The 24,847-nt window shown below is 53.7% G+C and overlaps 2 protein-coding genes and 1 pseudogene across 6 annotated transcripts in view; 1 reads left to right on the top strand and 2 right to left on the bottom strand.

Annotated features, from left to right (window-relative positions):
* The window catches only part of LOC308184794 (collagen and calcium-binding EGF domain-containing protein 1-like), a 198,871-nt gene that overhangs the window by 91,564 nt on the left and 82,460 nt on the right, over window positions 1-24,847 (bottom strand). The gene's annotated exons all lie outside the window — the stretch shown is intronic.
* On the bottom strand, window positions 9,412-14,344 carry LOC308184978 (annotated as a pseudogene). Its single transcript, XR_013956140.1, has 10 exons — window positions 14,033-14,344; window positions 13,489-13,626; window positions 13,142-13,419; window positions 12,801-12,939; window positions 12,481-12,573; window positions 11,892-11,998; window positions 11,668-11,736; window positions 11,428-11,512; window positions 11,216-11,294; window positions 9,412-10,787 (listed from the first exon to the last, which is right to left on the bottom strand). The product of XR_013956140.1 is annotated as an uncharacterized misc_RNA (transcript).
* LOC308184707 (talin-1-like) overlaps window positions 14,317-24,847 on the top strand; it is a 34,385-nt gene continuing 23,854 nt past the window's right edge. For 2 of the 4 annotated variants that reach the window (XM_080572036.1, XM_080572034.1), the window contains exons 1-12: window positions 14,317-14,439; window positions 18,413-18,576; window positions 21,817-21,914; window positions 22,033-22,162; window positions 22,267-22,419; window positions 22,539-22,681; window positions 22,878-23,005; window positions 23,302-23,362; window positions 23,480-23,584; window positions 23,913-24,068; window positions 24,293-24,394; window positions 24,592-24,668. In XM_080572036.1, the coding sequence (XP_080428162.1) occupies window positions 18,447-18,576; window positions 21,817-21,914; window positions 22,033-22,162; window positions 22,267-22,419; window positions 22,539-22,681; window positions 22,878-23,005; window positions 23,302-23,362; window positions 23,480-23,584; window positions 23,913-24,068; window positions 24,293-24,394; window positions 24,592-24,668 (1,283 nt within the window). In that variant the 5' untranslated portion in view covers window positions 14,317-14,439; window positions 18,413-18,446. The other 2 variants (XM_080572035.1, XM_080572037.1) reach the window with 2 other exon arrangements.

The raw sequence follows: 24,847 nt of genomic DNA, 5'->3' as shown, positions 1-24,847 counted from the left end.
CGCCCACAACAATCACCCTTCTTTCTTTCTTGGTGGAGGCAGTCCTGAGGCATGGAGTCAACTTCCTCACCTCAGGCATCCTCCTGGGTAGGCTTCCTACCTCATCCTCACCCACGGGTCTCTCTAGCTCCAGGGCCTCAAACCTATTGTTCAAGGGCACCTGGGAAGGCGGCGCCGGAAGGGGAGGGCATCTCCTGCGAGGTCGAGCAGGGACCTGTCTCCATTCCTCCTCAACTCGCAGGTCCCCTCCCTCTGCCCGATGGCAACAGGGCAGGGGGTCCACCCCCCTTTGGGGCGTCTCACCCTGGTCCCTCTCCCTCCGGTCCTGCAGGGAGTTGCTCCACCAGTCTATCTCCCGCTCGCACTCCCTGATATCCCTCAGCCTCTGCACCTCTTCCTTGAGTTCCGCCACCATGCGGACCAGGTCGTCCACCTGCTCGCACCTCACGCAAGCAGTCTCCCTGCCTCCCGCCGATGGCAGCAAGAGGCTCATACACTCCCCGCATCCGGAGACCTGAACTGCCGCATGTTTGGACGGGCAGTCGGTCTGGGTGTGCACTGACTTCCTAGAGAAGGCACCGTGCCTGGTGGAGACCATTGTAGCCCAGCTGACAGGAGAGTGCCGTTAGAGGAGTTGTCCCTATGGGCGGGTGTGAGCGCTCCGCCCTGCCTGCCCGCCCTGCCTGCGCCAACTGCCTCGCTAACTGTCGCGTCACTCCCACCGCGTCGCTCCCTGTTTGCCGGCCCTGTTCGCTGCGCTCCTGGTCGCTCGCGACCAGGTCGCTTTTCTTCAGACAGGATCTTCTGTGAAGCTACTTTACTCGTGATTGCAATGGCGGGCGTCCTGCCAATCAGGAGCGCATTTTAGTAAACAAAGCATAACCTTTTATTCCCTATTACGTGACACCTGATCACCTCCCCTGTTTCCCCATTGGCTGAGTACTACAGGTTCACAAGCTACTCAACGCTCCTCCATGCCACATATGTACAAATTTTCTTTTTTTCAACCCTTTAATTTCTCCTTTCTTATGTTTTGAGAACTTGTGATCTTTGTTTTACTGTTCTCACACTGCTCATCCTGTTTTTCTCAACCTTCCACCTTATTTTGGAATAGTGAGGCCTTCTACTGTCCACTTACCTACTTAGCATTTCTCCTTGTTATGACTACACAACTACCTTGGAATACAGAAGGTTAGTTTTTGTGAGAAACTAAGTTGTGTTTTTGCAGCAGAGAACTAATTTTCTGTATTCCAAGGTAGTTGTGTAGTCGGGAATAAAATAGCTTCACAGAAGATCCTGTCTGAAGAAAATTATTGAGATTTATCTCACAGTTTTCTACTGCAAAAACACGCTCTACTTCAAAAACATGTTCTACTGCAAAAACACGACTTAGTTTCTCACACTGATTCCCATCCATAAGCTAATTCATCAGTTGGAGAGCCAAGGAGTTATCAGCAAGACTCATTCACCTTTTAATAGTCCCATATGGCCAGTGCCAAAGTCTAATGATGAATGGAGACTAACAGTGGACTATCGTGGCCTGAACGAAGTCACGCCACCACTGAGTGCTGCAGTGCCGGACATGCTAGAACTCCAGTACGAACCGGAATCGAAGGCAGCCAAGTGGTATGCCACAATTGATATCGCTAATGCATTTTTCTCCATCCCTCTAGCAGCACAGTGCAGGCTACTGTCTGCTTTTACTTGGAGGGGTGTCCACACAGCCCTACCATTTGCCATGAACTGATCCAGTCTGCGCTGGAGCAGGGGGAAGCTCCTGAACACCTGCAGTACATTGATGACATCATTGTGTGGGGTGACAGAGCAAGGCAAGGTTTCGAGAAAGGGAAGAAAATAGTCCAAATCCTTCTGAAGGCCGGTTTTGCCATAAAACAAAAAGTCAAAGGACCTGCACGAGAGATCCAGTTTTTAGGAATAAAATGGCAAGATGGATGTCATCAAATCCCAATGGATGTGATCAACAAAATAACAGCTATGTCTCCACCAACTAGCAAAAAAGAAACACAAACTTTCCTAGGTGTCGTGGGGTTTTGGAGAATGCATATTCCAAATTACAGTCTGGTTGTAAACCCGCTCTACCAAGTAACCCGGAAGAAGAATGATTTCAAATGGGGTCCGGAGCGACGACAAGCCTTTGAACAAATTAAGCAGGAAATAGTTCATGCAGTAGCCCTCGGGCCAGTCCAAACAGGACCAGATGTAAAGAATGTGCTCTACACCGCAGCCGGGGAGAATGGTCCCACCTGGAGCCTCTGGCAGAAAGAACCTGGGGAAACTCGAGGTCGACCCCTGGGGTTTTGGAGTCGGGGATACAGAGGATCTGAGGCCCGCTACACTCCAAGGGAAAAGGAGATATTGGCAGCATATGAAGGAGTTCGATCTGCTTCGGAAGTGGTCGGTACTGAAGCACAGCTCCTCCTGGCACCCCGACTGCCGGTACTAGGCTGGATGTTCAAAGGAAGGGTCCCCTCTACACATCATACAACTGATGCTACATGGAGCAAGTGGGTTGCACTGATTACTCAGCGGGCTCAAATAGGAAACCCCAGTCGCCCAGGAATCCTGGAAGTGATTGTGGACTGGCCAGAAGGCAAATATTTTGGGATATCATCAGAGGAGGAGGTGGCCCGTGCTGAAGAAGCCCCACTGTACAACAAGCTACCAGAAAATGAGAAGCAATATGCCCTGTTCACTGATGGGTCCTGTCATATTGTGGGAAAGCATCGGAGATGGAAAGCTGCTGTATGGAGTCCTACACAACGAGTTGCAGAAGCTGCTGAGGGAGAAGGTGAATCGAGTCAGTTTGCAGAAGTGAAAGCCTTCCAGCTGGCTTTAGATATTGCTGAACGAGAAAAGTGGCCAGTTCTCTATCTCTATACTGATTCATGGATGGTAGCAAATGCCCTGAGGGGGTGGTTACAGCAATGGAAGCAGAACAACTGGCAGCGCAGGGGTAAACCCATCTGGGCTGCTGCATTGTGGCAAGATATTGCCACCCGGGTAGAGAACCTGGTTGTAAAGGTACGCCACGTTGCGGTGGTTTTACTCAGGTGGGCAGCCAAGCTCCACCACAACCGCTCTCTCACTCCCCCTCCTCAAAGAGAAACGGGGAGAAAATATGATGAAAAGGGCTCAAGGGTTGAGATAAGGATGGGGAGATCGCACAGTCATTATCGTGACGGGCAAAATAGACTCAGCATAAGGAGATGGCAAGATTTATTACCTATTACTAACAAGCTAGAGAAGTGAGAAATAAAGGAAAGAAACAAAAAGCACCTTCCCCCCCATCCACCCTCTTCCACCTCCTCCCCCCGAGCGGCGCAGGGGAACGGGGAAATGGGGGTTATGGTCAGTCTATAGCGCTTCTTCGCCGCCGCTCCTTCTCAGTCACTCTCGGCCCCTATGCCGTGGGGTCCCTCCCACGGGATGCAGTCCTTCCCCAACTGATCCTGTGTGGGCTTCCCACAAGCAGCAGTTCTTCGAGAACTTCTAGATCCTTCTCACAAAAGCCACCCCTATGGCCCCCTGCTACCAAAACCTTGCCACGTAAAGCCACTACACACGTAGATGCTCACGTGCCCAAGAATCGGCCTACTGAAGAACATCAAAACAACCAGCAGGTGGATCAGGCTGCTAAGATTGAAGTGGCTCAGGTGGACCTGGACTGGCAACATAAGGGTGAATTATTTATAGCCCGATGGGCCCATGACACCTCAGGCCATCAAGGTAGAGATGCAACATACAGATGGGCTCGTGATCGAGGGGTGGACCTGACCATGGACACTATAGCACAGGTTATTCATGATTGTGAAACGTGCTGCAATCAAGCAAGCCAAGTGGTCAAAGCCTCTTTGGTATGGAGGACGATGGCTGAAATATAAATATGGAGAGGCCTGGCAGATTGATTACATCACACTCCCTCAAACCCGCAATGGTGTGGGAATAAAAATGTTGTTTTTTCACAGAGTTACACTGTTTAGAGGGAAGGAATGTGGCGTTGAGATATGCTTGCAGTGATGAGAAAGCTTACCAGATAACCCTGTAAAATGCAGACAACAATCAGACTCCTGAGTGCAATTAAGCGAAAATCACGGGGTGTCAAGCCAAGTCAGATAAGGTAAGAAACATTATGACTTCACAGAGTAAAAAGTCACTATAAATTTGAAAGATAACAGGCTGACAACTGAAAGCCATGTATTGTCTGTGAAGCACCGGCTAGACTGTGAACCTGGATTACCCAGTCAATGGGGAAACAGGGGAGGGTCCCGGTTCTCAAGAAATAAAGTATATAAACTGTGTTATGGAACTAGTAGGTGCATATATATATTTTACTGCATATAACCAAAGCAAGTTGCCGCGTTAAGGTGCGCATGCCTTTGGGAGCTATCCCGCATGCACCCGGCGCTGAAATAAACCACATACCTACTTTATAACTTATTTGCTTTGAGTTACAGAGTTCTTCCACGAATCATGGTTATATGCAGTAAAGAGTTAGATATGCATGAAGTTTCCCAATACGCCTATATGTATTCATAACCTATCCCCGCTTTGTATTAAAATTAGCTCCAAGAAGTCATTTCCATAAACTCCTCCCATCTGCACCTGCGCAGTGCCTTCTGGTGATGGTCGTCGGGATGCAGGCCAATAACTCCTCTTCATCACCACTAGTTGACCCCCTGCCTTTGTACAGACTCAGCTGCTCCTTGGCTCTTCTCCAAACCACAGGGTCAGTCTTAGCTGGTTTTTGAGACAGGTTCCCCATTTTTGTCAGGAACCATCCTTTGTGAGGGGCCCCAAGACTCCTTGTTTCAGTTAATTTGCACAGTAGTAAGCAAAGACACTCAGCAATATCTATTTTAAAGCAATTAAGCAAGCCCCCATTCTTTCATTCCTGGCTTTAATAATTACGATTGTTTTATTTAGAAATCATTAATACGATAAAGCAAGCCCCCATTCTTCTATTCCTGGCTTCAACCAAGGCAAGTTGCCGCGTTGGGGTGTGCATGAGTTTGGTGGGACTACCCCCCGTGCTGCCCAGCGCTGAATAAACATGCCTACTTTACAATCTTACTGACTGTTGTAGTGGGTTTATGTTGCAAGGTTTTGGTAGCAAGGGGCCATAGGAGTGGCTTCTGTGAGAAGAATCTAGAAGCTGCCCCATGTTAGGTAAGGGCCCCGCTGCTGACCAGAGCCGAGACAATAAGCGATGTTGTTTGCGCCTCTGTGAGAGCATATTTAAGACAGGGGAAAGAAAGAAAAAAAAAAAAAAAGCTGCCTCACAGAAGCTGGGAGAGTGAGAGGAGTGAGGAACAGCCTTGCAGGTGCCAAGGTCAGTGAAGAAGGAGGGGGAGAGGTGCTCCAGGTGATGGAGCACAAGTCCCCTGCGGCCTGCGGTGAGGACCATGGTGAAGCAGGCTGTCCCCCTGCAGCCCATGGAGTACCACGGTGGAGCAGGGTTCCACGCTGCAGCCCGTGGAGGAGACCACAGTGGAGCAGGTGGACCTGCACTGAAGGAGGCTGCGGTCTGTGGAGGACTCCTGCCAGAGCAGATTCTGGGCTGGACCTGTAGCCCATGGAGAGGAGACCATGCAGGAGCAGGTGACCTGGCAGGAGCTGCTGCCTGTGGGGGATCAAGGTTGGAGCAGTTTGCTCTGGAGGGATGGACCCCGTAGTACGGACCCATATCTGGAACAGTTCTCGAAGAGCTGCTGCCTGTGGGCAGCCCACGCCAGAGCAGTTCGGCAAGGACTGCATCCCGTGGGAGGGACCCCACAGCACAGGGGCCGAGAGTGATTGAGAAGGAGCGGAGAGACGAGGTGCTATAGACTGACCATAATCTCCTTTCCCCCGTTTCCCTGCACCGCTCGGGGGGAGGAGGTGGAAGAGGGTGGATGGGGGGAAGGCATTTTTGTTTTTTTTTCCTTTGTTTCTCACTTCTCTATCTTGTTAGTAATAGGTAATAAATCTTACTATCTCCCTAAGTCTGTTTTGCCCGTGACTATAATTGTTGAGCGATCTCCCCATCCTTATCTCAACCCTTGAGCCCTTTTCATCATATTTTCTCCCCGTTTCTCTTTGAGGAGGGGGAGGGAGAGAGCGGTTGTGGTGGAGCTCAGCCGCCCACCTGAGTAAAACCACCAATACAGTGGAGTCTGTTTTCCGTACGTCTCCTCGCTGCTAATCTTCTGGCCTTTCCTGTCTTCGACAGACTTCAGCAGTCAAGGCACTTCTTGCTGGTTCCCTTATCTATGCATACAGTCTTTTACTCCCCTATCTTTGGGGTCGTTAACATACAGTTGTGCTAGCTAAGACCTAGGAATCAACATCCTTTATCTTGTTCCCTCTCTCAAGTTCCCCCTTTTCTTTATCCTAAGGCAAATTATTTTGCTTATAGCACTCCTTCTTGATTCAAAGTTTTCATAAAATTCTTACCAGTTTCTACATGGTGCTTGATTTGGTTACACTTCCAGGTTTCATAATCATTTAGTCCTTTTACACAGCACCAAAATGCACACTGTACTAATACACAGGTTAAGAATACTAGTATAAGCAAGATCAATATTCCTATAAACAACTGCTTAAGCCAATAAAAGTTGGGTAACCAAGAGGTCAGTTTGTTCCATAATTCTCAAAAGCCCCACGAGGTGTCATCTTGAACTACCTTATGTAAGATCTTGGTCTTTTCCAAATATTTTTTGAGATCAGTCTCAATTCGTCCTGCCTCATTTACGTACATACAGCAACAAATATTTATTAAAGTGCATACTGCCCCTTGGGAGGCTAATAAAAGGTCTAGTGCCTAAAACATTCTTATTGATTTGTTCTAGTTGCTTGCCCAAAACTATAATATGTTGTCATAAATATTGGTTTCCTACTTGTGTTAGATCTTCTCCTTTGTATGGCATTTGGTAAGGCTTGCCATACAATATCCCAAAGGGGCTTAGTTTTTCCTTGGTCCCAGGCCTAGTTCTAATTCTAAGAAGTGCCATGGGTAGCGCCTGATACCAATGCTAAAATCTGTCAAGAAACCAATATGTAATCTGTTGTTTTATCAAATGATTCATTTTTTCCACTTGGCCACTCGCCCCTGGCCTATACAGAGTGTGTAGTTGCCAGTCAATCCCCAGCACTTTGCTGACTTGTTGGGTCAGTTCTGCAGTGAACTGTGGTCCCCTGTCAGATGACATTACTGAGAGTACACCAAATCTCACTATAATTTCATTCAACAACATTTTGGACACTTCTCTGGCTTTGTTAGTTCTACATGGGAATGCTCCCGGCCATCTGGAAAAGGTGTCTATTAGTACCAACAAGCATCTAAACCCCTCTTTTCTTGGGAGTTCGAAAAAATCAATTTGCCACTGTTTCCCAGGAACATTTCCCTTCTCTATTGTTCCCATTTGGGGTTTGATTCCTGTCTGTGGGTTATTTTTAAGACATATGACACACTGTTTTGATACCTGTCTGACAATGGTTTACAAATTAGGTCCCATCCATTTTCTACTTAAAAACCTGTTGTAATATTTCAGTTCCCCAGCATGCTTTATTATGTGCTCCAATTACCATCTAATATAATATGGTATCACAATTCTCCCACCATTTATTTGCGCTAAACCTGTAGGTAACATTTTCCATTTACATCTTCACAGAATCATCTAGGGTGGAAGAGACCTCCAAGATCACCTAGTCCAACCTCTGACCTAACACTAACAAGTCCTCCACTAAACCGTATCAATAAGATCTACATCTAAATGTCTCTTAAAGACCTCCAGGGATGGTGACTCAACCACCTCCCTGGGCAGCCCATTCCAATGCCTAACAACCCTTTCAGTAAAGAAGTTCTTCCTAACATCCAACCTAAACCTCCCCTAGGGCAACTTTAGCCCATTCCCCCTCGTCCTGTCACTAGGCACGTGGGAGAATAGACCAACCCCCACCTCTCTACAGCCTCCTTTCAGGTACCTGTAGAGAGCGATAAGGTCGCCCCTGAGCCTCCTCTTCTCCAGGCTGAACAATCCCAGCTCCCTCAGCCGCTCCTCAGAAGACTTGTTCTCCAGACCCCTCACCAGCTTCGTCGCCCTTCTCTGGACTCACTCGAGCACCTCCATGTCCTTCTTGTAGCAAGGGGCCCAAAACTGAACAAAGTACTCGAGAGTACTCACCAGAGCCGAGTACAGGGGGACAATCACTTCCCTAGACCTGCTGGCCACACTTTCTGATACAAGCCAGGATGCTGTTGGCCTTCTTGGCCACCTGAGCACACTGCTGGCTCATATTCAGCTGACTATCAACCAGTACTCCCAGGTCCTCTGCCAGGCAGCTTTCCAGCCACTCATCTCCCAGCCTGTGGCTCTGCTTGGGGTTGTTGCGCCCCAGGTGCAGGACCCGGCACTTGGCCTTGTTGAACTTCATACAGTTGGCCTCAGCCCATCGGTCCAGCCTATCCAGATCGTCCTGCAGAGCCTTCTTACCCTGCAGCAGATCGACACTTCCCCCCAACTTGGTGTCATCTGCATGCTTACTGAGGGTGCACTCAATTCCCTCACCCAAGTCATCAATAAAGATACAAAAACAAAAGCAAGGCTGGGGCTCCTAGACCAAGCTGGCACCGCAGAAGGCCCCTGGGGAAGGAGCAGTGGCTGCCTTCCCAGGGTCACCTCAGCCTACAGGCAGAAACATGCTGTCACCTGTCCCAAGACACAGTCCATGGGTGAGCCGCACTCTTCCACTTTTTCTTCTCTGCAAGCAGAGACGCAGCAAACAATTTTACTTCCTGTCCATCCACACAAGCACCTTTTCCTGTGCTTTTCTGCCATAAGCATGGTGCTGCCTGCCTCTCTGGGTTCCTGCACCCCAAACCTCATGCTGGGCTCTACAGCCTGAGCTCAGGAGCTGCTGGTGCCTCTGTGAATCCAGTGATCCCAACTGAGCTCAGCACACAGCCTTCATTTAGCAACCATTGCCTTCCCAGTGGCAGGGTCAGCTCTGGCCCCCCTGGCCAAGGGGACGGGGGCTATTGCACCACACCAGCTTTGCTCCACTTCCTGCGATTGTGCAGTTTCTCCTTACAAAAGCAGAAGTGGGAGCAGACAACAGCTCCTTGCACTTCCTCCAAGGGAAGTTACTCAGTTCTGCTGTGCTAAGTGCCGCTGTGCATGGCATGGTGCTACGGGTCTGCTGCCACCACTCCCTGCACACGGGTGTCATGCATGGGTACTGACAACACCTGTTTGTCCCAAACTGTTTCCAGGGTGTTCACGCATCCCCAGCCTCTACTAGACTGGGAGTGGGGCTCCTGCACTTGGGGGTACTTCTGTGATACTCCCAGCCCCTTGCCCAGCCTCACCTGGTCAGCCCAGCCCCAGACTGAAAAGACCATGGAAGGCACAGTTACACAGAGAGCATATTTTATTTCCACTTCATTAACAATGAAATGTCCTCACCGGCTTAGATCTGAAGTAGGGCAAGGAGAGGTGCTCAGCAGGTACCACTGGGCTGTACTGCAGGAAGGACACCAAGCCCCAGCTCACAGAGCAGCTGCTGCACCCCACAGAGCAGCTAGAGCCAGCTGACTGCCTCACTGCAAAGCTTGGCACAGCTCCATACCCAGCCTGCAGACAGGAAAGCCTTCAGAAGAGCAAGAGGCTTCGCAACTCTTGGGTCTGCTCCCCCAGTAGCCTTGCTCCTTCTCCCCAAGGGGCAGAAGCCTGGCTTCAGGCTGTGGAAGAAGAAAGGCTTAGCCCCTGCGAAGGGAACTGGCTCACACAGCTTGGGAACCCCCAACACCTTCTCTAGCCAGGCCAGCAGCAAGCCCATGGCTCAACAGCTACCAGAAACAGGGGAAGCATAGGGGCTGTCACAAGGGCAGGACCACTGCTTGTCACTGAAGGTCACTATCCAGCTTGCCATCTCACACCCAAACACCAGAGAGTACTGCAGAATTACTGAGGAGGGACAAGGAAGAAGTGCTTGTGGCCACCAGACACAGTAAGAAGAGCAGGACTGAGTGTTCATCTCCATCTGGGCAGGAAATAAGTGGAACAGCAGCAATCAGCACCACCTGCCTCCAGTCAGACCAGGTATTGGCATCTCAGGCCCAGCTGACTTCACCCTCCATACCATAGCCCTTCCCCAGCCCAGGGGGAAGGGAACAAAGCTCCCAGAGCTTCCCACCCCATCTCGGGCAGGCTCCTGCTACAGGTATACAAAGCAGGGTGTAGGAATAGATCATCTGTAAAATGATTCCTCTCTGGTAAACCCTGAGCTGCCAGCAATCAGGAGATGATTTAAAAGCGTTTGCTTTGACAGATTCTCTGTTGACACAGCTCTGCTTGTCCCTCCCTGACAGGGTGCCCTGCCTCACCCTGGTAGGCAGCAAGCAGGAGGTGAGGGTCACATCTCATCAGCATGGTGCTGCTGGATGACAACAGTGGCAGCGCGCTCCACCCACTCCTGACTCTTGGCTTTCCATGGCACCAGCACCTCCGAGTGCACGGGGTCACTCCAGGAGCACTGCTCCTGTGGCTGGGGACGGCTCAACTCAGAGCCTGCTGTCACAGGAGGGTCAGAGGATGAGTTGCTGTTGAATGCAGATCTCAAATCAGGCTTGGGTGGACTCTGCCCCTCTTCCTGTGACTGACTGAGGCTGCCCAACAGTGAGGTGTCCTCAGGCTCGGGGCTGAGCCTCTCCAGCGCAGCTTCCTCCTGCCTGCTGTGTGCTGTCTGCCAAGCCTGATTTGGGAACTCGCGAATCTGCCACAATAGCGCTGCAAGAGGGAGAGCTGCCTCGTCATTCCCACCTTGAGAGCAGGATCCATCAACCTCTTGCAATCCTACTAAGCACAGGCTACCACTGAGCCTGTGAGAGAAGAACAAACTGTTCAACCAGGGCTGCCTCCTCCCAGGGAGGTGGGGAAAGGATGCTTCACAGCAGCCAGGCCCAAGCACAGCCTGCGCTCCAAGTGACAGCAGATCTGGGCAGTTCTGATATCACCCCTAACCTTGGGCAGGCCTCTGCAACAGGGCTGGGGAAGGGTCTGGAACTGGACTGAGAAAGGGAAGACAAACCATACACTCATCATCAGCAAGGGGCTCTTGGGTTGGAAGTGTCCGAGAATTTGGGCTCTGTGGGAAGTGCTCTGCCCTGGAGGGCAGCACTTTCCCTGGAACCATGCTCAGCCCCCTGGGCACTCACCTCCAAGCTCTGGCTGCAGCCCTCTGCTCCCAAACGAGTAGAAGCTGGGCGAGAGAATGAGGCAGGACAGAACCAGGACCTGGAAACAAGATCAGCAGAGCTCTCAGCAAAAGGATGTGAAAAGGCATTACTGGCTGCAATAAACACCTGTCTCCCAAACTTACGGGGACAGCCGAGACCCCTTCCCAAACACTGGGGCTGAAGCCACTCACCATGACACACGTGCTCAATGTGGTCATTTTGGTGGTGGACTGTCTCACCAAGGCCTGCAGTTTGTGCAGCTGCTCAAGCAGAGACCTGAAGGAGTGCAGGCACAGCAGGTTAGCGCAGCAGTTGATCCACAAGCTGCGTGCCCCTCCTCCCCTTTTGCAGCCAGTGACAGACCACAATCCCAAGCAGAGGAACAACCTTCCCCACCACATCTCCTGCCACACCCAACAAAGAGAACTCACATGTTCTGCTTCTGCAGGAGCTGCACCTTCTTCTGCAGCTCACTGTTCTGAGCCGTGCAGGCTGCCACCCTGCCCAGGACAGACAAACAGCATGGGGGAAAAACAGAGAATCATAGAATATCCCAAGTTGGAAGGGACCCACAAGGATCATCAGGTCTGCTTGCTTTCTGCCCATGGTGGCAAGACCCCAGCAGCAGCACAGCACAGCTGCTGTGTACCCATACCTGTTTTCTAGGCCATCCACATAGATCTTCTTCCTGCAATGACTGTCCTGGGCTGACTACTTGTTCCGGATCTTTTGGCACGCTTTCTTAAGAAGCTGCTCCTCAGCCTGCAAGAGCCATTTCTCATTAGCAGCCACCCCAAGGTGACGGCAGCATAGCCCTTACAAATCCTGCATAGCACTCAACCTTGCTTAGAAAGGCAGAAACCTATGTATTTTTGTCCTCTGCTCTTCCCACACCAGTGAACGAACTGCACAAGCTGCAAGGCAAACTCTGGCCTGCTGATAATACTAGTAGTTTCCCAGTATACCAGAAAAGCAAAGCACACTGAAAGAAGATGAAAAGCATGCAGGTCATGAGCCACCAGGCAGGTGGGAAGAAGGCTGAAAGCACTTGTAGTGTAACTGCCTCCTGCAATCAGTCACAAGGGGGTGGGGAGACTGAGAGCAGCCAGGGCCCTGAAGGAAGGAGCAGGACCCTGAGCCCTGCTGTACACTGCCCCGTCGAGGCACCGTCCTACATTTTCAGCGCTGAAGCGTTTGAGGAATCCAAGTCTGTTTGGGAGTGACGGGCTGCAGCGAGGACTCACTTTGGTCGGTGGCAGACAGGTTGGTAATGAAACACCTTCTTTCTCCAGGAGTTGCCTCTCTTCATCACTCAGCATCAGCTCTGGGAAGTCAGGCTGGAAAACAGCAGAAATATACCTACTGAGAATCCAAAGTAAAGGGAGGGGGATCCGCCCCAGGGCAGAGAAGGCATGCAGAACCAGGATAAGCTCTCCCAAAGCACTAGCACGCTTTCCCCAAAGATATCCCTCAGAGTAGCCAAGACTAGAAAAAACGGAAGATGGGATGAGTAGCAAAGGCTGGGCCCACCACCACACGCTTCCTTAGGCACAGCAGTTGGTACCTGCATGGTGGCTCTAGGCATGAGCTGGGGTTTGGCATCCACATCAATGGCAATTGGGAAACTGAAGCTCTGTTCCAGTGCCTCAGTTGTGCTTTCCAAACCCGTCCATGTCTCTGGGGAAGGAAAGGAGAGTCGAGCTCTGGGCCTCAGTGAAGCAGCACAAACACCTCACCAGCCAGATTTGAGTAGCGTGAAATTGCAATTTTATGGCAACAGAAAGCCATGAAACTTGTCTCTCCGTTGCTACTTTGTGCTCCCACACAAAACCTCTGTGTCAGGGTGCTTTTCTGCTAGGCACAGCACTGCCTGTAGCTAGGACAGAAAGAACCCCCCCACATCACTTAACAAAGTCAATGGAAACATCTCCTTCTGCCATATCAGCCCTCATGCTTTCCAGTGCAGGCCAGTCTTGATGGAGGGAATAACTGTGATCAAACTGCACAATATCCAAGCTCTGAGGGCTGCTGGCAAAGTCACTGCCAGGGCTATGGGACAGATTCTGATCCTCAGAAATGTCGCTGTCACTGTCAGCAGATGAACAGCCCTGCAGTGGGCCTGGTTCATTTTCACAGGGGCTCAGCATGTGGCTGATGAAGTCATCCATCTACTTGTTTAGGAGCTGTGGAGAAAAGCCTTCTGCTAAGCAGGTAGCCAAACCCAGCAGCCTCCAGATTCCTGCAGAACTCACCTTGGGCCCTGGCATGCCCCAGTCCTCCAGCAAGAGGTTCTCCTCCCCTGGGTCTGCAGTGCTGTGAGCGTCATTGCTCAGGAGAAAGCCAAGCAGGTCCTTGTCTGCCAGGGCAGCTAGGTCCTCTGGGCATGCCATCTGAACGAGACACCCACAGTGAGCCCCAAACCTCTGGTGGTGGTGCCGCTGAACACAAAGGCACCTGGGACCCCAAGGAGCTTTTAGGCCACGCAGACGGGTGCCCCGGAGGGAGGAGGAAAAAGGAAAAGTGAAGCAGGAGGGGGCAGCCCCGGGCCAGCAGCAGGACATCACAGGCGTTGGCAGAACAGTGAAAGAGGAAGGAGAGCGGGGCCAGCCAGGCCTCTGTGCCCCAGCAGCACGCACAGGGCGGACAACAAGCGACCAGGCTGACAGAAGAGCCGCGGGAGGGCGCGGGCGGGAGGGCGCGCGCCCCCCCCCCCAACCGCGGAGCCGCCAAGTGAACGAGAACAGTCCCAACCCAGTCCCAACCCAGTCCCCACCGCGGGCCCAGTCATAGCCTCACCTCGACGTTGCATCCACCACCCGCCAGTGACACCACCGCCCTCCCAGCAACCCTCACACAGCACCAGGCAGTCCCGCCTCGCTTCACTCCGCCCCCCGGGTGACGCAGCAGCGCGAGCCCCGCCATTGGCTGATAGCACGGGAGCGCGCGCGGCGAAGTGGGAGCTGTTCGCGGGTGGTGGCAGCGAAGTGAGGGTGGGTGCGGTACCGGGCTGTTGGGGACGCCCGGTGGGGGGTCATGGGCGGCGATGCGCGGGGACTGAGGCCACCGCACTGCGCCGCTCCACCCGGTGGCACATGGGGCCTGGCGCATGCGCGGCGTGGGCCGGCGGGGCGGGAAGCGGGCGGTGCCGCCCCGCTGTCGCACAGCCTCGGCGGGCCTGGCGCGCCGCTCTCGCTCGTGCACAGGTACGGGGTCGGGGGCGTGGGCGACGCGGCCTCGCCTAGCGCGGGGACCCCTTACCGGGAGGGTCCCGGTGCTCCGGGACACCCCTCACTTCTCCCCCTGGTTTGGGGCTTGGGGCCGGGCCACGCCGCAGCGTGGTGACCCCGTCGGCGGGTGGACCCCTGGGGCGGGAGCCGCTGTACCGGGGACTCTAGGGGCTGGGGGAGAGTGGGGCGAGGAAACGTGCGGCCGCTCCTCGTCTTGCCCTGGGCTCACGGGGAGGCTTGCGGCTGCGTCCTGCTTTCCCGGGCCCCGAACCAGCAGCACCCAACAGTGTGGCCTTGATCCCGCATAGGATGCGGGGTGAGGCTGGGGCTGCGGCCGTGGCTGCATTTCCCCTCCCGGTCCTTTGAACCAGCCAATGGCATCAGCCCCATATTTGGTAGCAGTGCAGCCACTCGATGACCCTGCCGGGGGCTGGTGGCAGAGTGGGAGCAAGCACCTGTAGCACCCATCATGACTCCAGATGGAGAGGAGGAGGAGGAAGGCTTCACCCTGTCTGACAGCAGAGACCAGCTGAGAAAGAAGAAACAGAGTGCATCAGCTGTGGGGCTGTCATCTACCTCTGCCACCACCAGCAGCTCCATGCCACTGTCACAGCAGGGATGTCTCCATGTTATGGCACTTCCAGCCCCATGAAGCCATGCCTCTGCTATGGGCACAGGCGCTGGGCTGGGTCAGTTGATTTTCTGTTTCTTCTGGGCTAAAAATTAACTTTGCATCACCGCACAAATCCTTGCGTCAAGGCAGAGCTGCAGCTTGCAGGCGTTGCAGTGGTGCCTCAAGACCTAGCCGTACATGTGGCCTAGCAATTGCTTTGCCTTCTCTGAGATTAAAAGGAAGAAAAACAACCACAACAAAAAAAATGAATTCTAGACCTTCCCAGCTGCTGCAGGCTGCTCCTGTTCCTGCATCACCACCCAAACCTCCACAGGAGGCTTTGGCAGACTGGCAAGGCTGAGGCTGGCTGCAGACCCCAGGCAGAAGGACTGGGAAAGTTTCCTGCAGCCAGGGCTGGGCCCCGCCTGGTGCAGGGCCTTTCCCAAGGACAGTTCAGCGTGGTGGTAACACCCAGAGCCTCCTTCAGCACCAGTGTAGTGAAAAGAGAGAAATCTGTTTGATAAAGGTCTGCAGCTCCTGGAAACTTGCCATCAGTGTGCTGCAGAGGCTGTCTTCAAGCACAGCCTCTGGCATAACAAAAACCCCATAGGGCTTTATATTTTTTATTATTATTATTGTTAATGTAAAACTTTCCCTGTACCTGTTGTTGCAGCAGTACTCTCAGGTCAGTTGACAGAATTGCATCAGTTATGTACAGGATGGAAAACTCGCTCCCGGGGCCAGTGGCCCCTGCTGGGGTGCGGGAGATGGAGGGACAGCAGGCATCTGCTGCTGGTGGGGCTGCATCATGGAGGAAGAGCTCGCAGCAAAATGCAGAAGTGCCTTCAGCTGGCCATACTGCTGCTGCACTGGCATATCTGCCTTCGCATACCGGCGAGTGATTACTGACTTGTTTACTTTCCCTGCAGCGTAGTCAGTGCAGAAATATGGTGTGCATTTGTCAAGTTTTTTTTCTCCTTTTTATTTGTTCTTTTTTTTCCCCCTTCCTGAGGGATGGCATGAGGCTGGCTGTCCTCTTCCATCACTTTGCACTTTGTTGCTGTGGCTGCTTTGTGCCCACTGTAACACCAGCGCTACAGCCCCTCTGCCCAATGCTCAAGGTGCCCCTGGTGCCGGCTTGCTCTGGGGGGACAGCACCAGTGTCACCAGCCTGGAGCCTCCAAAATGTTCCTGCAGCTTCAGCATGGCAGCAGAACCATGCTCTGGAATGACTCCTGTTGCTTTTCGATTGAAACGCAGACATGCCCACACCTGTCCCTGACAGAGGCAGAAGCCACCTGGGGTTTTGCCACCGCATGGCCCCAGCTTGGGCGCTGTGTCTGGAGGAGGCACCCAGACAGATTTGCAAACCTCACGTGATGAGCCACCGCCAGATTGCTCTGAGGTTTGAGATGTGCTGCTTTAAATAGCAGAGACCACTTTTGCTTTAGAGACTGATGGGAGCAAAGCTCGGCTGCCGGAGCATAAAGTGCTTTCTCAAAACATGGAAATAGCACTGAACCATCTCGCTTGCCTCTGGCTACTTGCTTGATGTTTTAAGCACCTTGTACATAAGTGTCTGCAGCGTTACGTCTGGTGTGAAGTGGTAATGCCAAGTACAAATATCCTTTCCCTCCTAAGCCCTCGGTGCCTCACTTGTTGCAAGGCAGCACTCTGCTTTCAGCGAGGCGTGAGGCTGCTGGCGTTGGCCACGTGTAGCTGCTGACGGTCGTGGAGGACCTGTGGGTCTGCACTGAGCTGGAAGAGTGCGTGTGGCATGAAGCTGTCCCTATCCTGCTGCAAAATGGTGTGTTTCCTATCTGGCGCGTGTTCCAGCTTGCCCTGCAGAGCGTTACATTCCTCCAAAAACTGAACTCACTGTTTTTGTCAAAAAGCTCAGGAGTAGGGCTGCTGGGATGGTCATCATGCTGGTGGCCTCGCAGCATGGCTGGAAGGGTTCCTGCCTGCTCGCACCATCATTTTTTGCTCTATCACCATGTTTCCTTTGCAACGTCCTAGTTTGGGCTGGGATGGAGTTAATTTTATTGTGCTATGTTCCTCTTGGTCCCGGTCCCTGTCCTGGAGACAGCATGTCCTTTCCCCAGGGCGGCTCAGGGACAGAGATGGAAAGCAGCCCTGTGCTCAGCTCTGGAATATTTTTAGATATAGGGAAGATGACAAACACCAGCCCGCTGACTGTAGCAGCCCACCCTGCCTGTGAAACACTCAAAAAGCCCCTTCCAGCGCTGGCTGCTCCTCGTCCACACTGCACCACAACCTGCCCAGTGTGGGGACTCATCCTGCACAGGGGCTGCAGGGCAGGGTGTGTGTACAGGGGCCCCGCTTGTGTTGCATTCCTAGTTGGTGGGGGCCGAGGGCCTCTGTGAGGGCTCCTGCAAGCAGCATTGCCAAACGGCTCAGGAATGCACAACTGGAACGGCTCCATGTGCTGGTGGAGGCGACACCGTGCTCTTCCCGCTCAGCCTCAGGCAGACGTGGTGTGCATCCACCAGGATTCATGCCTCCTTCGGCCAGCTACGCCTTGAGGGAGCCTGGAGCGGGTCAGCCCCAACGGAAGCCAGCAGGCTCCAGAGGGCAGGGGAAGGAGCATGGGGTCAGGGGCACTGCTGAGCGGGGCAGGGATGGGCAAGTTGCCCCTCAGCAGTGGGGCAGAGGCTTGCGTCGAACAGGGGAGCGCTGAGAGCTGGATCCTGCCCCAGCATCGCCTGTGCCCCCTAGCGCAGGTGTCCCTATCTCCTCCCCAAGAGCTCTGCGCCCCCAGGAAGCACGCACAGGGTTTCCGGGCTTGGCACCTTGGGTTGCCCACGTGGGACCACTGCTCAGCCCTGATAGTGGGGCTGGACACTACTGGCCTTGGGTCAAAGTGGGGTTTTCCTCTTGCAGCTTCTGTGTCATGGTAGTTATAATTAAAACCCCTTCTGTCATGCTGTCCCACCTTATCTTGCCATGCTGCTGGCACGTTTCCTCCTCGCTGTTGGTTGAGGGCTGCGGCCACTCCTGTGCATGAGCAGAATCCGCTCAGTGATGGTCCTGGCCAGAGCACCAGACCACCCTTGCATGTAGTGAGGTGATGAGTGAAGAGTTTCATCTGAAGCCCTTGTGTCCATGAAGGACCTTCACAGTTTCCACCCCTGTCCCTTGCCTGGTTGGGGAGCCAAGCCCTAATCTCTGCTCCCCCGCTGCCATGTCCAGGCACATATGGTGGAGTGGGCACACACATCTCCTTCAGCTGAGAAGATCTCAGCCACCATCATGTCCCCGGGGTATGCGTGGGGGCCTGACAAGGAGAGCTGACCCAGTTGTGTCCTCTGGCAGGTGACGCAGGAGTGGGGACAGTCCAGCCACCACCATGGTTGCCCTCTCGCTGAAGATCAGCATTGGCAATGTGGTGAAGATGATGCAGTTTGAGCCCTCCACCATGGTGTATGATGCCTGCCGCATGATCCGGGAGCGGGTGCCCGAGGCACAGATGGGACAGCGTAAGTCCATGGTGCAGCCGGTCACCGAGCCCCAGTGACCCTGTCTTGGCCATGTGGTGCAGGGACAAGGCTCTGCCCTGCTCTTGGGCTCATCCCCTGTCCTCTCCTGCTGCCCGGTCTCTGCTTTCCCAGCTGCATCTCCTTTTTCTTCTTTTCATGCCCCTGGAACTGCCCTAAACAGCCTCTCACCTGCCTGGGACAGGCTTCCTTTAGGCACTGGTAGGCACTGGTATTTTCAGGACACAAAGTCCCCCTCCCACTACTGCAGCTTTGGACAAGCCAAATTTATTTCAGGCTGTTCACAACCTGTTGTTGCTCAGCAAATGGCTGTTCAGTCCCCTAAAAAAAAAAAAAAAAAGACATTTCACAGCCTCCCTTTCCTGTTTCATCCCCACACAGGCCTGGGTTTCTGCACCTAGAAGAGAGTAGCAATGGGGTACATGTTGGGTGCTCCCCATGGCATGGGCAGAGCAAGGTTCAAGGGAGAGGAGAGCCTGTCCCTGCTAGGCACCACCAGGGGCAAAGAAACTTGATTCTGAACCTCAGAAGCTTTTGTGCAAAGCAGGGTTTTTGTTGGAGCCAGTACATCCGACTAGTGTTTGGTGCACAGTCCTCATCCATGAAGATACTCTCATGTTCATCCAAGCACCATGGCTGCTTTTGGAGGTCTGGAGACCTTCCCTTGCATGCAGCGATGCCAGTATACGCAGGTGTTGCTGGACAAAGCATTGCAGGTCCTGCTCTGCCAGCACATTGGGAGAGGTTGCTCTGATATCGCTGCTTGGCCTGGAGAGCCCTTTGCTGGGTGGACAGGCTCCCAAAAATGAAGGCAGTGTCCCTGCCATGCAGGGTTGTGGTCCCAAAAAGCTCCGAGAGGAGCTGACTTGACCTACATGCTCAGGGTGCAGATTGTCACCTTGTAAGGTTGCTTGCTTAAAAATAGGTAAATAAGAATAACTGATAGTTCCTGCAGCCTGAAAAGTGTTCCCCTTGATCTCCTCTGCGCCTCGATGCTCCCCGTCAGTGTGCTTTCAGAGCACGGGACCAAAGCTCAGGGCTCTTTGGTCTCCCTCATTTATGCCTGGGACAAAATGTGGGGGCTCAGGCCGGTAGGAGAACACATGGGAAGTGAAATACTGGTCAAGCTCTTTGAGCCTGCTCCTTGCCTGTCTTGTCTCCTCTCCTGCATGTATTTGTTAAGCTGGCCGAGGCTAGGTGGGTTTGAACAGCTGCAGTGCTCCCAGCGGGTGTTCATACACCATATAAGTTAACTTTTCCTTTCTTGGGAAATATATAGCCCTCCCCGGTGGCTCTCCACGAGGCTGTGACGTGCTGGTGCACCACTACCTCGCTGAGCTTTTTCAGCTCTAATATCTCCCTGCTGCTGTCAGACTCAGAATTAAGCTGATGACAAACAACCTCACAATGCAGGTTGTGCCCTGATGATTCCTGTGGCCCTCCACCGAGCCCCACATTGGGCAGGGATTGGCCACGGCGTGGGGACCATGGGAGGAGGAGGAGGGGAAGGCTACGACATCTGGGAGCAGCGGATTCCTGGTGGAGCAGAGGAAATGCCTTCTTGCTCTGTGTGACCACAGCTTTCAGTTTCGGAGGGGGGCTGGGTATTTATACAGATCCTCAGCCAATGCATTTCCTGGCCCTGGGCCCAAGCCAAGCTGCTCTAAGGGGCAAGGAGAAAACCTTAAAGGGAGCTGCTCATGCCCGAGTTCCTGTCTGGTTGCTCACCGTTTTCCCTAGAACAGCTGGAGCTCAACCTTGCTGGAAACAGGACTGAGCTCAGCACTGCTGCTTCTTGCTGCCTCCCCTTCCCCACTACCGTGCCCCCAGCCCTCCCAAAGCATTTGGGTTGCAATTTTGGGAACCTCGGATATAGGTCTTCCATTTATCTGTTTTTACCTCGTCTCTAGCTCAGAGCTCTTCTTTTCCTATTTGATCCTTGCAGCTGTTGTTTCTCTTTGCTGCCCCTACCTAGTAGCACTTGTGGATCCCTTTTTGAGCTGCTCTTGTGTTTTGTCACCTTTAGCAGGGCCCTGTTAATTAAATCTGAGCACACCCTGCCCATGTCCCCCAGCAAACCCATCCTGAGTGTGCTTTCCTGCTCTGCTCCTCTCTCTCACTGGACCGGGAGAGGGGTCCTAAGCCCCTGGGCCAGGTGTTACTCAATTCCCCTGTTTTTGGCCTGGGTTTTGTGTCTGAAATGCAGCATCCCCACATGCTCTGTGCTGAGCTGCCGTGCTGGGCTCAGGCGCGAGCTTCCAGCTCTGCTTTTGCCCTTTTTTGGGAAGTTTCTCTCCCCTCCTGAGCTAAGGATCTGGACAAGCTGCTCAGTTTTCAGAGCTTTAGAATTATCCTCTTAAAACTGGCTTTGAAAATAGTTTTGTTTGTTTGTTTGTTTTTAAACAAACACACCAGCCTCCCTGGTTCTCCTGTTCTGTTTAGCAGGATCCTCAGCACAGCATGAGGTGGGCAGGCGCAGGGCAGCTCAGGAATTTCCCCTTCCCTGCCAGCAACGCCCGCTTACAAAACCAATGACCAGCTGAGCAGCTGCTGGAGGGGAGGAAAAGGGCTTTTCCTGGGCCAGAGCCTGGTGTGGTGCTGGCTTCTTGCAACAAGAACACCGGGGCTGTCCCTGGGCTCCAGCAGCAGCAGATCCACCCAGTACCCCCGCCCAAGCTGGCAGGATTTACAGAATATCAGTTCTGCACTAATTCACCATCTCTGAGACCTTGTAAACCTCCAGCATGTCCTCTTCCAGCCTGCTCCTCCCCAAAATGAGGAGTGCCAGCTTCTTCAGTCCCTAGTACCGAGCGGCTGCTCCTCCTGGTCCATCATTTTAGCTGCCCCTCTCGATGCCCTCTGCCTTGTTCCCAGCACCCTTCCTGATGATGCCCAGCATTTTATCATCATGTTTTGGCTGTTATGTTTCACACCAAAGATTTTAGAGAGCTGTCAAGCACAACTCCAAGCTCTTCCCTCGGTTGTGACTGTCACCTCCGAGTCAGCATTGCGTAGGCGTGCTTTAGATGAATTTTCCTGTGGATAAATAGATGTAAAACATCTACCCTAACACTCGTTTGCCAGCTTTTTGCCCACTCAGGCTTTCCCCCTGCTTGTGGCAGTTGTGGCTGCTTGCTGCAGCATACAGGGTGCTGCTGTGCTGTGTGCACTGGCCTCATCCAGCCCGGGGCTATGCCAACAGAGGCTCTCTCTGTTTTCCAGCCAACGATTTTGGGCTGTTCCTCTCGGATGAAGACCCAAAGAAAGGGATCTGGCTGGAGGCTGGGAAGGCTCTGGACTACTACATGCTCCGCAATGGGGTAAGCATCCAGCCTGCATTGGGCGTGCCTACCCTGCGGTCAGCGGGAGCTGTGGGTGCTTCGGTGGGATGCAGGTGCCCAGTGCCGCTGCTGGGAGCTGTGCTGGCTGTGCCTGCAGGACGCCATGGAGTACAAGAAGAAGCAGCGGCCCCTGAAGATCCGCATGCTGGATGGGACGGTGAAAACAGTCATGGTTGATGACTCCAAAACCGTCACAGACATGCTGATGACAATATGCGCCCGAATTGGTGAGAGGATGGGCAGCGGTGTCGGGGAGGAAGGGAGGTGGTGAGGGACAGGAGGGTCTTCGGGGAGGGGAGCGGCACCAGCTCGGTTCCATGCACTCCTGCAGGCATCACCAACTACGATGAGTACTCCCTTGTCCGTGAGATAATGGAAGAGAAGAAGGAGGAGGTCACCGGCACCCTCAAGAAGGACAAGACCCTGCTGCGGGATGAGAGGAAGATGGAGAAGCTCAAGCAGAAGCTGCACACGGATGACGAGTGTATGTGCCAGCGAGCGCTGGGGATGGAGTCAGCCCGCGTAGGGGGCGGAGGGGATGGGAGCGGGGCCTCCTGCCTGGGTGTCTGTCCATCCCTGCTCATGCTCTGCCATTGCCTGCAGTGAACTGGCTGGATCATGGCCGGACCCTGCGTGAGCAAGGCATCGATGACAACGAGACGCTGCTGCTGCGACGCAAGTTCTTCTACTCCGACCAGAACGTGGACTCACGAGACCCCGTGCAGCTCAACCTGCTCTACGTGCAGGTACAGTGCCTGGCACAGGTGTGCCTCGCTCTGCTGCCCTGTACCAGCCCCGTCAGGGCTCACAATTGAGGTTTTTGGCCAGGAGCAGCCATAGGGGGTATTTCAGGATGCTTAGTTACATCCTCAGTGCCGGCACGGATCCTGTCTGGTGTGGAAGGCAGCAGGGCAGATCCCGGTGTCTTCTCTTCCCACGTAGGCTCGGGATGACATCCTTAACGGTTCCCACCCCGTCTCGTTCGACAAAGCGTGTGAGTTTGCTGGCTACCAGTGCCAGATCCAGTTTGGGCCACACAACGAGCAGAAGCACAAGCCAGGCTTTCTGGAGTGAGTGTCCTGGGGGTGTCAGCGCCTCTGCCAGCATCCTCCCTTAGTGCCTGCGCTGATTCACAGCCCCTGGGGCTTCGTCATCCTAGAGGGCGGAGAGGTGGCTCTAAGGAGGAGAAGTCTTTTGGGTCCTGGAATTGTCATTAGTGCAGCGACCTCTCCTACATCCTTCCTCTTCCCAAAAACTCTTTGCGCTGGCAAGGATTTGTCCGAGGCTCTGTGCTGGGCGTCTTCATAGGCGAAATGGAATGGCTTCAAGCTGTGCTCTTACAGCTGATTTTGCTGTCTTTTGGCAGACTCAAGGACTTCTTGCCCAAGGAGTACATCAAGCAGAAAGGGGAGCGCAAGATCTTTATGGTATGTGCAGGGCAGAGTGGGGAGAGCCTGGGAAGGCTGTGATGAGGGGGGGGGCAGCATGGTGTCACAGCCAGGGGACCATGGATCTGGCCTGATGTCCTCTCATTGTTGCTACAGGCCCACAAGAACTGTGGGAACATGAGCGAGATCGAGGCCAAAGTTCGCTACGTGAAACTTGCCCGTTCCCTCAAGACCTACGGGGTTTCCTTCTTCCTGGTCAAGGTAGAGCAGTGGCTCCCCAGCCCCACTTTTCATGTTAGCTGGCCAAAATTCCCTTTTTCCAGCATCCCTTCATCATTCCTGTCTCCATCCACTCCTCACCCCAACCCACATTGCTCCAGCTTTCCTTGTGTCCTACCCCTTATTTTGGCTTCCCCTCCGTGCTTCCTTCTCACTCCCTGGTTCATGCTTTTCCCCGTGTCCTTTTCAAGACCCACACTGCAGTTGTCATCATCTGGAAGCATGGCCTTGGGGGTGTTTGCTGGCCATGCGAGGCTGTGGGGTGAGCGAGCTTTGGGACAGCCCCACACACCTTTGTTCTGGCCCACAGGAGAAGATGAAGGGGAAGAACAAGCTGGTGCCGCGGCTGCTGGGGATCACCAAGGAGTGCGTGATGCGTGTGGATGAGAAAACCAAGGAAGTGATTCAGGAGTGGAGCCTAACCAACATCAAGCGCTGGGCAGCCTCCCCCAAGAGCTTCACCCTGGTAGGGGCCAGCTCCAGCCCTCGCCCCTCCGCTTGTCCCCTGAATGCTTCCCCTCCATGGGGATGCCTTTCCCTGCTCCCCCTGCCTTTCCTGACCCCAAGATGGGTGGATGGAGGGGCTGAGCCCCATTCCTGGCACAGTGGCTGGCCATGGGTGCTTAGCGCATACCAGAGGGGCTCAGGACGGGTGCCAGCATCCTGCAACCCTGTGCCGTGCTGTTGCAGGATTTTGGAGATTACCAGGATGGCTACTACTCTGTGCAGACAACGGAGGGAGAGCAGATCGCCCAGCTGATCGCCGGCTACATTGACATCATCCTGAAAAAGGCGAGTGCCTGGGTGTGTGGGGAGCCTGCCTACAGCCAGCTTCTCTCCTTGGGGTGGTGCAAGGTGTCCCTTGGGCACGCAGTGCTGCTGGGGGGGCTGGGGACATCCCATGGGGCTGGCAGGTACCCCAGACTGGGCAGTGGTGGGGAGGCTGGGAGGCACGTGCTGGCTGACGTGTTTTCTCTTCACCTCCACAGAAAAAGAGCAAAGACCACTTTGGACTGGAGGGGGATGAGGAGTCTACCATGCTGGAAGACTCAGTGTCTCCAAAGAAGTAAGTTTGCCGGGCACGAGCCAGCTACCGAGCAGCATGCCATGCTGCATGCCTGCAGGAAAACTGCAGCCCCCCAGCATCCCGTGGGCATCCTTCACCCTTAGGGGCTCGTACACAGCCTTGTGGGGAGCAGCCGCGATGCTGGTCCGGGGAGGAGGTTCCTCCGAGCACTCCCGGGT

The sequence above is a fragment of the Anser brachyrhynchus genome, assembly GCF_964034855.1.
Source record: "Anser brachyrhynchus genome assembly, chromosome: W".
NCBI classification, from domain to species: Eukaryota; Metazoa; Chordata; class Aves; order Anseriformes; family Anatidae; genus Anser; species Anser brachyrhynchus.
Note: the sequence above shows the minus strand (reverse complement) of the source record. Positions and strands in the feature narration are given on the sequence as shown.